The sequence below is a fragment of the Schistocerca gregaria genome, chromosome 3 (assembly GCF_023897955.1).
Source record: "Schistocerca gregaria isolate iqSchGreg1 chromosome 3, iqSchGreg1.2, whole genome shotgun sequence".
Taxonomy (NCBI): domain Eukaryota; kingdom Metazoa; phylum Arthropoda; class Insecta; order Orthoptera; family Acrididae; genus Schistocerca; species Schistocerca gregaria.
In genome coordinates, this window is record NC_064922.1 from 271,413,346 (window position 1) to 271,428,218 (window position 14,873).

The 14,873-nt window shown below is 37.6% G+C and overlaps 1 protein-coding gene across 1 annotated transcript in view; it reads left to right on the forward strand.

The window, feature by feature from the left end:
- Nucleotides 1-14,873, forward strand: part of LOC126355394 (dynein beta chain, ciliary) — a 677,699-nt gene that overhangs the window by 610,512 nt on the left and 52,314 nt on the right. Inside the window, exons 73-74 of the mRNA XM_050005692.1 lie at nucleotides 857-1,082; nucleotides 13,940-14,115. Coding sequence (XP_049861649.1) covers nucleotides 857-1,082; nucleotides 13,940-14,115 — 402 coding nt within the window. The remainder of the gene's footprint in view (nucleotides 1-856; nucleotides 1,083-13,939; nucleotides 14,116-14,873) is intronic.

The window sequence follows — 14,873 nt, forward strand, 5'->3', positions numbered from 1 at the left end:
GTGATGTGAAGTGAAGAGTCAGCTTACAAGTCTGAGTTGTGTATCTGTAGTGGTTTATATCCTGAATCATTCCACATTCCAAGGAGTTGCCTCTCATTACTGGATCAACAGAACACAATGGGTGCATGGATGAAAATCCTGCAGAAATTCTCTTGGCCCATTGCCCTGCTTTGTTCCTATGTTTGTAACTTGTACAGTATTTATGGTTCAGATGTGTGGTTTAGTGGTAAAATGACAGATTACAGATTAAAAATGAGAGATTACAGATCCAAAGATCTTGGGTAATTTTTTTTATCACGTTTCACTTCTTTTACATCTGGTAATGTTTGTTAATGTGAAAAATGCTGAGCTGAACTGTGGTTCAACATCAATTGTAGTCCCCCAAAAAAGTCAATTCAAAGTCAGAGGGAGCCAATAGCATAATACCCCTAGCAGGACAATGCCTAGTAGACTACTCAGGTGTTCAAACTTACCTTTGGATTGATGAAATGGCGAGGACACTTACTACATTTTGATATTAGCATTCCATTGCCAACTGTGCTATATATGGGTACATATTTAAACTGTTTTCATGAGCATACATAGAATGAATATGAATCTGGGTAGTCTTTGCAAATTATCAAAACTATCTCTATCTGTTTAATATATCTGCTGCTGTAATGGTTTCAAATTAGTTTCACTCCCTCATAAATTTTTAAGATTTTTTATTATTGAATTTAGCTTCATGCTTGGATGATTAACTAAATTACAAATGTATTCACTTTGTTGTATTGAATTAATCTTGTAACAATTCTTCATCTTTATTTTTAATACAATGCTTGTTGCTGAATATTGACAGAGATGTAAATATTTTTAGGGAATCCTAGAATCCTCCATTAAAATTACAAATGAGCCTCCAACAGGGATGAATGCAAATGTGCACAAAGCCTTAGACAATTTCAATCAAGACACTCTTGAGATGTGCAGCAAGGAAGCGGAATTCAAGGCAATTTTATTTTCATTGTGCTATTTTCATGCTGTTGTTGCTGAGAGGCGGAAATTTGGGCCACAAGGCTGGAACAAAATTTATCCCTTCAATGTTGGTATGTATTAATGGTAATAGAAATAGATGTTTATCTGATATTTGTATATAAACTTTGCACACTGGGTAATTATTGCCAACACTAACTTGCTCATATTTTCAGTAACACAGTACAAAGTATGAACATCAATAATATTAAAGAAATATGTGTGGCATTAATGTACAATGGCCAGAATGTAAAATGCAAACATCCATCCATCATGTGAAGGTGAAGTGATATTATGTATGAGTTATGGCAATTCAATAACAAGACTATGGGATATGATGGACAGAGGTGGCAGGTAAAGTATCAGCCTGAGGTTGCTTTCATAACAGCAGCTGAGAACCATGTGGTGCCAGGAGGAGAAGTGTAATGAACGTACTGCACATCAATATTTTTTTGCGGTAGGGTAGGCTTTCTGGAAGGAGATGGTGACATTTTGTGCACATGGACAGAATGCTTATTAACTTCCATGTTGGTGGCTGCAGCTTTTGAAAAGGATGTCATTGCATCTAGTGACAATCAAGTTATTTACCATCCTTTTATGCTATGAAAAATCTGAGCACACAGGTTTTTTCAGTCTGTGAGAAAAGCTCATTGACACTTCAAACAATTTGTACAAATGAAGATTGCCAAAGTTATGACATATAAAGTAAATACATCAGTATACTAATCACTCAAGCTTTAATTACTGTTAGATCAATAGCTACAGATACCTTCTGTCAACAGACATATCTGATCAGAATATCTGAGATGCTATTACACAAATTAAAAGTAAGCAGCGTACAAATTCAGGCGGAATGTCATAATTCAGACATATACTTGTAATAAGACAACACCACTGTTCTGATTCTGAACACAATAAAAGGCACAGTCATAAAAATTACACAGTTTATTATGTCACAGTGCAACAGTATAAACATAAATAGTACAATATAACATAATGACAAGTATTAGATAGTTTAGAAACAGGTACAGGCTGCTGGCTGGACCCAGTGCAGGACACTATGTATAACATTTGCCCACCGGCAGCAGGCAACTGTGAGGTATTGGATAATGATTGGTGACCTCTGGTGGGAGCGTGGAGCAGCCAAATCATGTGCTACTCAAATTGTGTGATGTGCACTGCGACAGTGTCAGCAAAGGTGCAGTAATATCCTTCCTTTCATTGTGTGTGTGGGAGGGGGGGGGGGGGGGGGGGTGCAAAGAATGACCAGTTGCTGTCTCCTCTGTGATGTGCTGATGGGTGACACATTCATAGTGTCAGAAGCAGTTGCCCCACAAGTACACATCTACATCCACATAAATGCTCCACAAGTCACCATATGGTGTGAGGGAGAGGGTAGTGTGTACTAATAGTCGTCAGTTCCTTTCCTGTTTCACTTGCAAATAGAGCAAGGCAAAATGACTGTCTGCATGCCTTCATATGAGCCCTGATTTCTCAAATCTTATATTTGTTGTCAGTATACACAATGTATGTTTACAGCAGTACAATCATTTTGCAGTCAGCTTTAAGTGCTGGTTCTCTAAATTTTCTCGATAGTATTTCTTTAAAAGAATGGCGCCTTCAGCTAAGGATTCCCAAAGTATCTCCATAACACTTACATGTTGTTCATAGGTACCAGTAACAAATCTAGCAGGCCTCCTCTGAATTGCTTCAATGGCTTCCTTCAATCCGACATGGTACAGATCCCAAAAACTCAAGCAGTACTCAAGAATAGGTTACACATCCATTCTATGTGCAGCCTCCTTTACAGGTAAACCACTCTATCCTAAAATTCTCCCAATAAACAACAGTTGACCATTTGGCTTCTCTACCACAATTCTCACATTCTCATTCCATTTCATATTGCTTTGTAACATTACATCCAGATATTTAAATGATGTGACTCTCAAGCAGGACAGAGTAATACTGTAATTGATCATTACAGGTTTTATCTTCCTACTCATCCACACTAACTTACATTTTCTGACATTTAGAGCTAGCAGCCATTCATGGCACCAACTAGAAATGTTGTCTAAGTTGTCTCATATTTTCCTACAGTCACTCAACTTCGACACCTTGTCGCACACCACAGCATCATCGGCAAACAACTGCAGATTGCTGTCCACCCTGCCCGACAAATAATTTATGTACATAGATAATAATAGCAGTCCTATCACACTTCCCTTGGGGCACTTCTGACAATACCCTTGTCTCTGATGAATGTTCGTTGTCAAGGACAACATACTTTGCTCTATTAATTAAGAAGTCTTTGAGCCACTCACATATCTGTGAAGTTATTCCAAATGCTCATACCTTCATTAAAAGCCTGCAATAGGGCACCATGTCAAATGCTTTCCAGAAATGTAGAAATGTGGAATATGCCTGTTGCCCTTCATCCATAGTTTACAGTATGCCCTGAAAACAGTTCCAGGCCCACGAAGACCAAAGAATAGGGCCAAGATAGAGGGAGTGTGGACCCATGCCTTCCGACCCCTGCAGCTGAGCAGGTGGGTGACCTTGGCACCCCACAGACAGGAGTAGCTCAACATTGGATTCATTTCCAGGTGCTGTGTGCTTAGGGGCTGCTGTATGTGGAGGGAAGATAGGCAGCACCAGCAGGAAGGCAGCAGGTGCTGGTATCAATTTAGGTGGGATCTGTGTCAGTGTTGGAGGCACCTGTGTTGGTGCAAGAAGTGGCTGCTTCCTGGGTAGTAGGTGACCGCGTTGGTGGAGAAGGCACCTGGGCTATTGGAGGAGGCACCCACATCGGAGCAGGAGACAGCTATGGGCACATGGAGGAAGCCTGACATCTCCCACAACTCTCACCCCCCACTTCTACTTCCCCCCGCCCCCTCAACCACCACCCCACCACTTGCTCCTGCCATGAGAGAAAGGCACTGCAGGGGCATTGAGAGGCCATACCGTGTCATCCGTGTAGAGGCGATCCATCAGCAGAAAGACAGGAGGGAACTACCTAGGCAGTGTGCTATCTGCACTGAACTGCAATACCAATAGATGCCATTGCAGGAGGAAAAATTGTAAAAAGTCGAGTATAAAAGGAGGACTGTCATTTAAAACCAATTTGTTTGATGGTGGTGTGATAGTTACATCTGCTGCAGCAGACAAGCAACATTGCAGGAGAAAAAATTGTAATAGGAGATGCGTAAAAATGGAAGCCTGTCCTTTAAAACCACTGTACAAAATAGGCCTATGACAGAAAAATTGTTTGATGGTGCTGTGACAGTTGAATCTGCTGCAGTAGACAAGCAACAAACAACACAAGGGGACATATAAAAGGCACTTACAACCAATAACCAGAAGAATCAAAATTGTCCAGCAAAGTGGATATGGATTCTGTCCCAAGACAGAGGGGCCAAGAGGAAAAGACTGTGCAGTGCTTCATAACGATTTGAACACTTGTGGCAGGACACAGCCAAGCATTCCACCTCATGATTGATTCTTTTAAGCACTGTGTCCACAGCAACTGTGGATGCATCCCTGGAACTGGTAATGGTGACACCATCAATAGTTGTCTTGCTTCTATTAAAATGGAAAACACAATGATTTGTCATGATCAGACAGTGGATCAGGCCCCAATGGACAGCTGAGACAGTGCGTCCACATTTTCATGCTTTGATGTATGGCAGATAGGCAGAAGTATGTTGCAGTAAGAGAAATTCCAAAGGCAACAAAAACATCTAACCCAAACAAATTTATAATATGAAGACTGGGAACAACTAAATATGTGGTAGGATAGACAACAAATTTGTAAGTTGTGGAGCAGTAAATCAACCAAGAACAGAAATATTTTGTATACAGTAGCTTAGCACGCAGTGACTGACAGGAGCCAATGGTGCTGAGCCCAGATATGAATACTTTTGCAACTAGAGGAGTGAAACAGCAGCTCAGCTGTCCACATGCAGCTCTCAAATTGCACAAAGCATGTGGGTCACAGAACCCTTGTTATTGTTGCCAATGTGGTTGTCCATTACAATGCTTCATTTTCTGGTGTAAATGGCAGTGACTTCCTTTTTGCCCAATGGGCTTGTTGCTATGCATCGATATGGTTCACTAACAAAGATGATGATGTCACTCCCCCTCCCCCAGTTCAATTTGAGTGCTCATAGCACAGAAAACAGCATTCAAGGATGGATCCATACCAAAGGGCACTGTGACAAACTGTCTCAGCAGGTGCTAGGGAAAGGATAACACCCCTGGCCATGGAGTTTTCATAGGAGTCAATGAGGGTGCAGAAAAAAGTGACATTTATATTGATGTGGCTGCAACAGCACCAGGAAAATTCCACTGAGCGCCAATAACATGGGTGTGCATGTGATGAAGGTGATGGTGACATTAAACTATGCATGACATCAAAGGAAAGTGAAGCCAGCCTCTGGAAAGGGTCCTAAAAGACACAACTGTTACATGCAAGGAGAAATCTAACACAAAAATAAAACGTCACGAGTATCCACATCCATTACCCTAAATGCAACAAAACAGTGGCGGAGCCATGTGACAAAAAGGTTGCAAATGTGCAGGAGAGTCATCAGTCAGCAGAAATCAGTGGTGGGTACAGTGGAAACAGTGGAGCTTGTCCTGTCGATGTAGCCTTGCAGTGGTTCAAAATGGCTGGAAGAAGGTGCTGTCACTGTAGAAGCAGTTGCTGAATCTGAGAACACAAAAGTTCCGAAGTTGAGCACACGAAAGGTCTAACCATCACAACTTCTGTTATGGTCTGAATGTGATAAAAGACACACTTATAAGAAATGTACAATTTATTAGTTCACAGTGTGACAGTGTAAACACAAGTAGTACAACACAACAGGGTAGTTTGGTAACAGGTACAGACTGCTGGACTGAGCCACTGCATGACATTATGTAGAGCATTTGCCTGCCAGGGGCTGCTGGCTATCGGCTGCAGGTGACTGAGGTGCCAGATGATGATTGGCAACCTCTGGTGGGTGCACTACTCAAAATGTGTGATGCGCACCATGATAATGGCAGCAACGTTGTAGTAATGTACAGGTTTTCAGATCAAATCATTTCCACTTTTTGCTGTTAAGACACTATTTACTGCAATTGCAGTTTTTACATGTTATCATTTACAGGTATTCTTAAAACAATGAATCGTCAAATATAATAAATGTAATTATGAAATTGACAAACACTGGTAGTAAAGATTTCAAAGCTACTTATGTGGGATGTTGTAACCCACTCAATAATAAAAAGCTGTACCATGCTGTAAGAGCAGGTTAAAACTGTGTGCTGGACCAAGACTCGAACTCGGGACCTCTGCATTTCGCGGGCAAGTGCTCTACCAACTGAGCTACCCAAGCACGACTCATGACCCGTCCTCACAATTGTACTTCCACCAGTACCTCATCTCCTACCTTCCAAACTTCACAGAAACATCCCCCAGGCTGTGGCTAAGCCATGTCTTCGCAATATCCTTTCTTCCAGTAGTGCTGGTTGCAAGTTTCGCAGGAGAACTTCTGAGAAGTTTGGAAGGTAGGAGATGAGGTATTGGCAGAAGTAAAATTGTGAGGACGGATTGTGAGTCGTGGTAGGGTAGCTCAGTTGGTAGATCACTTGCCCGCGAAAGGCAAAGGTCCCGACTTCAAGCCTCGGTCCGGCACACAGTTCTAATGTGCCAGGAAGTTTCAGCGCACACTCTGCTGCAAAGTGAAAATTTCATTCTGGAAACATCCTCCAGGCTGTGGCTAAGCCATGTCTTCGCAATATCCTTTCTTCCAGTAGTGCTAGTTCTGCAAGTTGTGCAGGAGAACTTCTGTGAAGTTTGGAAGGCAGGAGATGAGGTACTGGCAGAAGTAAAATTTTGAGGATGGGTTGTGAGTGGTGCTTGGATAGCTTAGTTGGTGGAGCACTTGCCCGCGAAAGACAAAGGTCCCGAGTTCGAGTCTCAGTCCGGCACAAAGTTTTAAGCTGCCAGGAAGTTTCAAAATCAGAGCACACTCTGCTGCAGAGTGAAAATTTCATTTTTGTGTATGAGCATTTACAAGAGTTGTAAATATGTCACTGTTCCATATACCATATACATTATAGAGCTGGTGAAATAATGATGTAAACACTGTCATTTAAATTTTTTGTAGTAGGCATATAACTGGATCGCAAAAAAAAGAAAAGATGTAAACATGCAAAGAATTTGAGCTACGGAATCCAAAGATGCTAATATGAAGTCAGTAACATCTGGATTGTGAAATGTGTGTGTAAAAAAGAGAAAAGTGATGAAAATATGTGAGAAATGAAAATGGAATCTGTGCATTATATTGAGAATATAGTTTATAAGCAGGAAAAAAATGAAGTGACTATCAGGTCAAAATAAAACAGTATGTAAAAATACAAATATAGAATAAGGTCTAAATTCTCAGACATACATGAAAGCAGCAATGTGAGGTAGGAATAAGTGTAGCATGGTCTAGAATATTTGCCAGGATTAACTAGATTATAAGGTGTTCCTGAAACAATCCACAAATTTCGAATTTTAAAGGTCAGTCTGTTCATTCAAAATGTATTATGGCTGGTCTTGAAATGCCATACAAATTTCGATCTCTTCTAAGTAGTCAAGCTGCCCTCCTCCTCCTATTTTTATGGAGAATTTCTAAAAACTTTTCAGTGGTATCTAACGTGTGTAGTTGTCCAAATGTGGTTCATAAAGGATGATTTACAATTATCACTTGTGTTACTGTATTCCATAAAATGAACGCTAAAAGTCCTTCCAGTTTGTTCTATATGAGAGTCATTGCATTCTCCACAGTTGATTTATATCCAGATTGTGTGTAAGGTTTGTTGTGTTCAATACTGTGATGTATTGTGAGACCTAATGCTTAGTTAGTACAGAAGCCTAGTCTTAGGAGTTATGTAATTATTTACCTATTCTTTTAGAAACAGATCCTCTATGTGAAAGGGATTAATATTTAGTTTTAGCTTCTTCCTCTTTCTACAATGTGATCTCATTACTAGCATTGTGACTGAGTAATTTTGCAGCAAATATTTTATCAATCATTTGTGGAAGGAAGCCATAATTTAGTGTTAAATGTCTAAGAATTGCTAGTTCTTTGTTAATTCTGTTTTGTTCTGGTGGAAGACTGTTAGTCTGTGACTCACATAATGGAAAAATACCTTCTTGTGGAACAGAATGGCAGTAATTATTGTGGATGGCATTGTCAGTGCAATCGGGCTTATGATAGATGACAAATCTATGAGCGTCATTGTCATTCTTAAGAGCCAAATCCAAAAAGTTAATAGCATGTTGTTGTTTTGATTCCATGGTGGAATTGAGTGTTAATGTACATACTATTGAGTTGTGCTAAAATGATGCCAGTGTCACTGAGTGATCCTTTAAATAGCACTGACGTGTCATCCACACATCTGCTATAGTATTAAATTTTATTAGCTGTGGTGGGGAATTTCTTAAAGAACTGCCTTTGAAAATGGTTAATAAAAATGTCAGCAAGTGTATTGACTATACAATTATCTTGGAAATGTCCTCAGGTTATAAAAAAAAATTTCATCATTGAACTTGAAATAGTTATAGGAGAGTGTTAGATGTATTAAAGTAATGATTTCATTAATTTTTTGTACACTGACTTTCTTGTGTTGGAGAATATTCTGTTCAATGATTTCAATAGTCTCTTGAATCAGAATGTCAGTAAATATTATAGCTATGTCCAAGGAAGCAAATTTATGATTAGCAGGAATGGAGATGTATTTAATTTTGGCTCTTAGTTCATTTAATTTTTAACACTATAATTTTCTTCCAAAACATAATATTCTTTAAACAGAGTATCTAATTTTTTGCAGAATTTATAGACAGGGTTGTCTACATAATTAACAATTTGGCAAATTCAGATACCGCTTTTATGGACCTTTGGTTGAGCATGTAAGGTAGCGGTGTGCGGGTTCATAACCAAGATTCATTTTATTTTTTTTCATAAAAAAATCAGACTTATTTACTTCTTTTGTGAGAAAGGCATTAAATTTAACTTTACAATACCATTGGCAGAAAAGAAATTGTGCATTTTAAGAGTGCAATTGTCTCAAATTATAGTGATCAAACTATTCCTTTTATCTGCCTTGAGGATGATAGCATTGTTCTCAACTAATTTCTTGTTAATTTCATAAACTCTCTGGTTCTGGTTTTCCTTGTTTGCATGGTTGTTATTTTCTATATCTTGGTTTATCTGAGCAGTAATAATCTTTGTAACTTTAACTGTGATTCTATACTCAGAACAGTAACTGGGCCATACCTAAGGCAATTTTAGTGTTAGGCAATTATATTCTTAATGATGCTATTGTTCATGATCCAGTTACCATGCCTACTACATGAAATTTAATACCGGTATGATATGAGCATTTTTTTGTGAAAATGAAACACTAATTTTGAATTGAAAAGTAAAAACATTTTATTCAAAGTACTGACCATTGCTTTCTATACATTTTGACCACCATCCTGGCAATTTGTGGACACCACGCCAATAGAAATGTTCATCTTTTGAAGGAAACCAATGAGATCCAATTTTTGACTTCTTCGTAGGAATAAAAGTGTTCCTCAGCCAATGCATGTCCAATTGGTGAAAACAAATGGTAGTCAGAAGGTGGGGTAGCAGCTCCCAGCCATGTGTTTTGATTGTATCCTGAATCACTTTTGCTTCGTGTGCAGGTACATTGTCATGTAAAAAAATTACTTTGCCATGTCTCCTGTCCCATTCTGGTCTTTTTTCGATCAATGTATACTTCAAATTGATCATTTGTTGTCTGTAGCAGTTAGTATTCACAGTTTAACCGGCTTTTAGAAGCTCATGATACACCACACCTTCCTTATCCCACCAAACACAGAGCATTGTCTTCTTGCTGAATCAATCTGGTTTTGCAGTCGATGTTGATGGTTGTCCTGGATTAAGCCATGATGTTTCCTATTTAGGATTCTTAAAATAAATCCATTTTTCATCGCCAGTAACAGTTCGATGCAAAATTAATTTTCTTTCATGTCTTTGAAGCAAAATATAACAAATGGTTTTTCGGTTTTCCATCTGTCTTTCATTCAATTCATGTGGCACCCATTTTCCACACTTTTGGACCTTTCCCATAGCTTTCAAACGGTCAGAAATTGTTTGTTGTGCAACATTTAGCATTGCTGCCATTTGCTTCTAACTCAAAGTATCATCTTCATCCAATATTGTTTGCAATTCAGCATCTTCAAAATTTTTTATTGGTCTTCCACATTCTTCATTTCTTACATAAAAATCATTATTTCTCAACCGTTGAAACCATCTTTTGCATGTTGCTTCTGATAGAGCATGATCACCATATGTCTTGACAAGTATTTGATGTGACTCTGTAGCACTTTTTTTCAGATGAAAACAAAAAATTAATGCTTCCCGCAAATCATCACTTTCTGCTACAAAATTCGAGGTTGTTAACATGATGAAAACATATGATGTTGTTTGTTCCGTGACTTGATGTATACTAAATATCTTTGACAGATGTCACGCCAACCAAACAAAAAAAAAAAAAAAAAAAAAAAAAAAAAAAAAAAAAAAAAAAAAAAATAAAAAAAAATTAAGGCTCGTTCACAACAAATGTTCCTTATCGACACATTTGTATCTTAACACTCATTTTATACCGGTACACCTGGTATATGGCATATAGAACAGCTGATAAATTTATAACATTTCATGCAAATGCTCTTACACAGCATGGCACAGCTTTTTATTATTCAGTGGGTTAGAAAATTCCACATAAGTAGTTTAAAACCCAGCATTGTTTGTCAGTTTCATAATTACATTTATTATATTTGACAACTTACAGTTTTCAGGATATTTGAAAATAACAACATGTCAAAATTGCAATCACAATAAATAATGTTTTAACACCCCAAAAATTTCATTTCAAAAATTTTGTATAGGCTGTGGACCCAGTTATCAGCAAACTTCTAAATTTACAAGTAACTATAGCCACAGTGTAAACATACAAATTATCTATCTTTTTATCTAGAAATTTTGTAGATATAATTACGATTTCATGGTAAAATTAGCATTTAATTGAAAGAGTGAGTAATAAAGTTTCCTGTAATTCAAAAGTGGTGTGTAATAATATGAAGTTTGATTGCAATAGAGAAAACTGTATAAAAATCCAACTCAAAATGACATACTGTCTTAATTAGTAGAATAACATTTGGAGATTTTATCTTTATTTCGTGGAATTCTGTCAGATAGATTTACCATTATTGTGGTTAAAAGAGACCCAGTGGATCTGTTACAAACCGTAATACTGTGCAGGTCTAGCATGACAGTGAAGTTGCAACAAATAAATAGATCTATTAAATGCTGAACCAATGTTTGTATAATTTGCTATGCGACAGCTGTTTTGCCCCAATACAAGTACATATATTTCATGTTAGAAACATCTCTCACTTGGCATGGTAAAACAAAAGAAAAAAACCACTGTAGTAGACTTCATTGTGGTGAATGTCTAAATTTAAATAGTGGGCTTCTTACTAAATTTTGCTCTGGTCAGTTGAAGCAGGTCAGTGACGGGGATGGAAACGGGTACTTTCGCTAATGTGTTCCAAGCTTCATGGTCTAACTGTCTTCGTGTTTGGAAAATAAACACTGCATCAGTGGCAGTAGAGGTTCAGCTTTGGGACTTGGTTAGATTGCAGTTTAAGACAGGAAGAAGAACCCAGTCTTTGAGCAGATTGCTGTCAGCTACAAAATTTTTGTGGACTTTATATAGCCAACAGTCTCTAGTATTGTAAATGGTTTTGTTTTCTGTAGAGATGATCTGGACATTCATGGCCAGAGATGAAAAACTGAATTTTAGTGTATTGCGATACTTAAACGTCACGAGTCAGGATGACTTTGTGGTCAATGAAAACAAGGTTTCATAGGTGCTAGGACACTGCTCTATATGAGCAGTAGTGTGGGTGAACTTGTATGATATTATCCATTAAGTTCTTCCTCTAGACTACAACAGAAACTTTAAGCTGTGTTGAAGAACTTATGATTGCTGGGTATTTTAGAATCTGATAAAACTACTTTTCAAGGAAAAGTAAATGGGTATAATTACTAACATTTATTTGTCCAGCATTATTTGCAACTATGCAGTTAATGAATACATAACATATTTAGTTAAGCTAGCCATGCTGTGTTCTGTGTGGTTGTGGGCAATTATTTGTAAAGTAGATCCCATGAAAAAATAAAATGTGCATGTGTTTTTGTGGTCACCTGGTGCAATTCTTTTTATTTGACATCACATCAGTGACTTGTGCAGCATTAATGATAACATGATGATGAAGCAACACACAGATCCAATCCAGAGCAGAGAAAATCCCTGACTCAGACAGGAATTGAACCTGAGGCCCTGTGAGTGACAGCCAACAACATGAATCACAAGACCACGAGCTGCTAACTAGTAGATTCCATGAACCAAGTACGCTAATTTTCAGACTGCAGAGTTCTACAGGTAGGAAGGGGGATACAACGTCAATGATGATTCAAGTGAGGATCACACATTGTAGTGTAGTCACATATAGGCTAAACTTACAACTTGTGTAAGAAATGTGATTAATTGTATTCCCTTCAACATGTTCTACTACTCTGTCTACCCACTGTTGCAAATGTGTCTTGTGTTGTCCATATCAGTATTGTAGCTTATCAGTTGTCACTATGTACAAACCCTTGTGACTTTTATTCCTTCTACCTGTTCCACAGACCAAGATTGTGTTCCTTCAATGCAGTTTTCACTTTTGAAAACAGAAGCGACACTGAGTAAGATCTAGTAAATACAGAGGACGCTAGAGCATACAAACATGCTTGTCTGCTAAAAACTGCTTGACACATAGGGTACTGTGAGCAGGAGCGTAGTTCTGCTGCAAATCCATAGTATTTCTGATCATTCATTTGATCTTTAGGCATCCAACCAGCCACAACAAATACTCTTGATAATGCAAAAGAGATCCGCATTGCCTTCAGTTTTGACTTGCGCATTCATTTGAACTGAGGATCTTCCAATACATCAACACCTGAGTCTTGTTTGAAGATCCATGTTTGATACCTGTTGTGATATATATGAGCAAGTCTAGTTCTCCTGATTGTGTTTTTGTTCACGAGTACGGTTTTTCAGAACCATTCTTGCACAAAATTTTGTATGTTAAATTCATAATGTAAAATTTTTGTTACTGCCACTTTATTAATGTTTTCCATATTGGAGATCATCTGCACTGATGACCATGCTCTTTAATGCTTATCCTACACACACACACACACACACACACACACACACACACACACACACACACACACAAATATGGTGATCATCCAGTTGCTCAGACAACAGTCATTCCTCACAGTTCTATTAATTTGTAATATTTCCTTTAGAGGTTGACTGGGACGTTTGTAATCTTCAATCTCTTCCCAAACTGCAGAGAACTGTTAGTGTCATTATAAAAACTTGTGCATGTGATATAGCATTAATACCAAAAACCTTCTTTAACATTTGAAAAGATTATGTTGTCTTTTTTATTTTACACAGAATTTGAAGTTTATGTTCCTCAACTTTTAAGTCAACAATAATTGTGGCATTATTATACAGCAGTGCCTCTCCAACCAATGTTCAAAACAATTTAAAGCAGACAATAAGACTAAATGATGATTGGTAGTGCTAGAAGTATCCAGGTGTACTGCATTCTAATATCAACCCTGTCCCATGTGACTAAGCAATTGGAGGATCACAGTCTCATTACATACTTACCACATTTCATTTTTAACACCAGAATTTCAGTTGTCAGCAACATAATCCCTGACCAAACATTTTCTAAAGTGTTTAATATATTGTTACATAATTTAATGTATTATTGCAAAATATATTTCAGGTGACCTGACAATTAGTGTGAATGTCTTATACAACTATTTAGAAGCAAATTCTAAAGTTCCATGGGAAGATCTACGTTATCTGTTTGGTGAGATTATGTATGGTGGACACATAACTGACGACTGGGATCGCCGACTCTGCATTTCCTACTTAGAAGAATTAATGCAACCTGGTCTTGTGAGTATTCACTCTATCCAATCAAAATGAAGGAATAACTTTAACTACAATGCATAATATCATATAAAATGAATCACTAGTTCTAACATTTTATAGCTGTTTCAACAGTTTCTTTCTTTTTATTGTGAGTAGACCTTCTCCATAATAAACAGCATTTTCTATCAAACCTGTGCAGGATGTTATTTCGCCTTGGCCACTACATTTTGTACTTTCTGTTATGATACACAGATCTAGTTATTTTTAACTTTTTTATTGAGTTATCATGTAATCTTCTGCTTTCAAGATGTCATATTTTCAAATTTTCTAACAATGTGTGTGTGTGTGTGTGTGTGTGTGTGTGTGTGTGTGTGTGTGTGTGTGTGTGTGTGTGTGTATGTGTATGTGTGTGTTTTTGGGAGTGTGAGTGTGGGTGTGCACATGTGAGTTATGTACATGCTCATACATTCAGTGTTTCTCTAGGATTCTAACATTACTATCCAAGTATTTAAATAAAACAGTATTTTTTATTTTTGCAAAAAATAAGATGTACTTTACAGGTGATTTAGTTGAAACACTAAAATAATATGTATCGCCATGATTCATTATGCAATCAGGTAATGATAGAAAAAGATAATGTGAATGCCAGTACTTAACTTCATTGTTGAATGATTAGGTCCAGGGATCTCCATTGTAAATAGTAACTTGACAACATTTCCATGCAGCTTCCAATTTACTCTTCACAGAGATAACAAAAATATTCTCAAATTTTTCCAATTCTT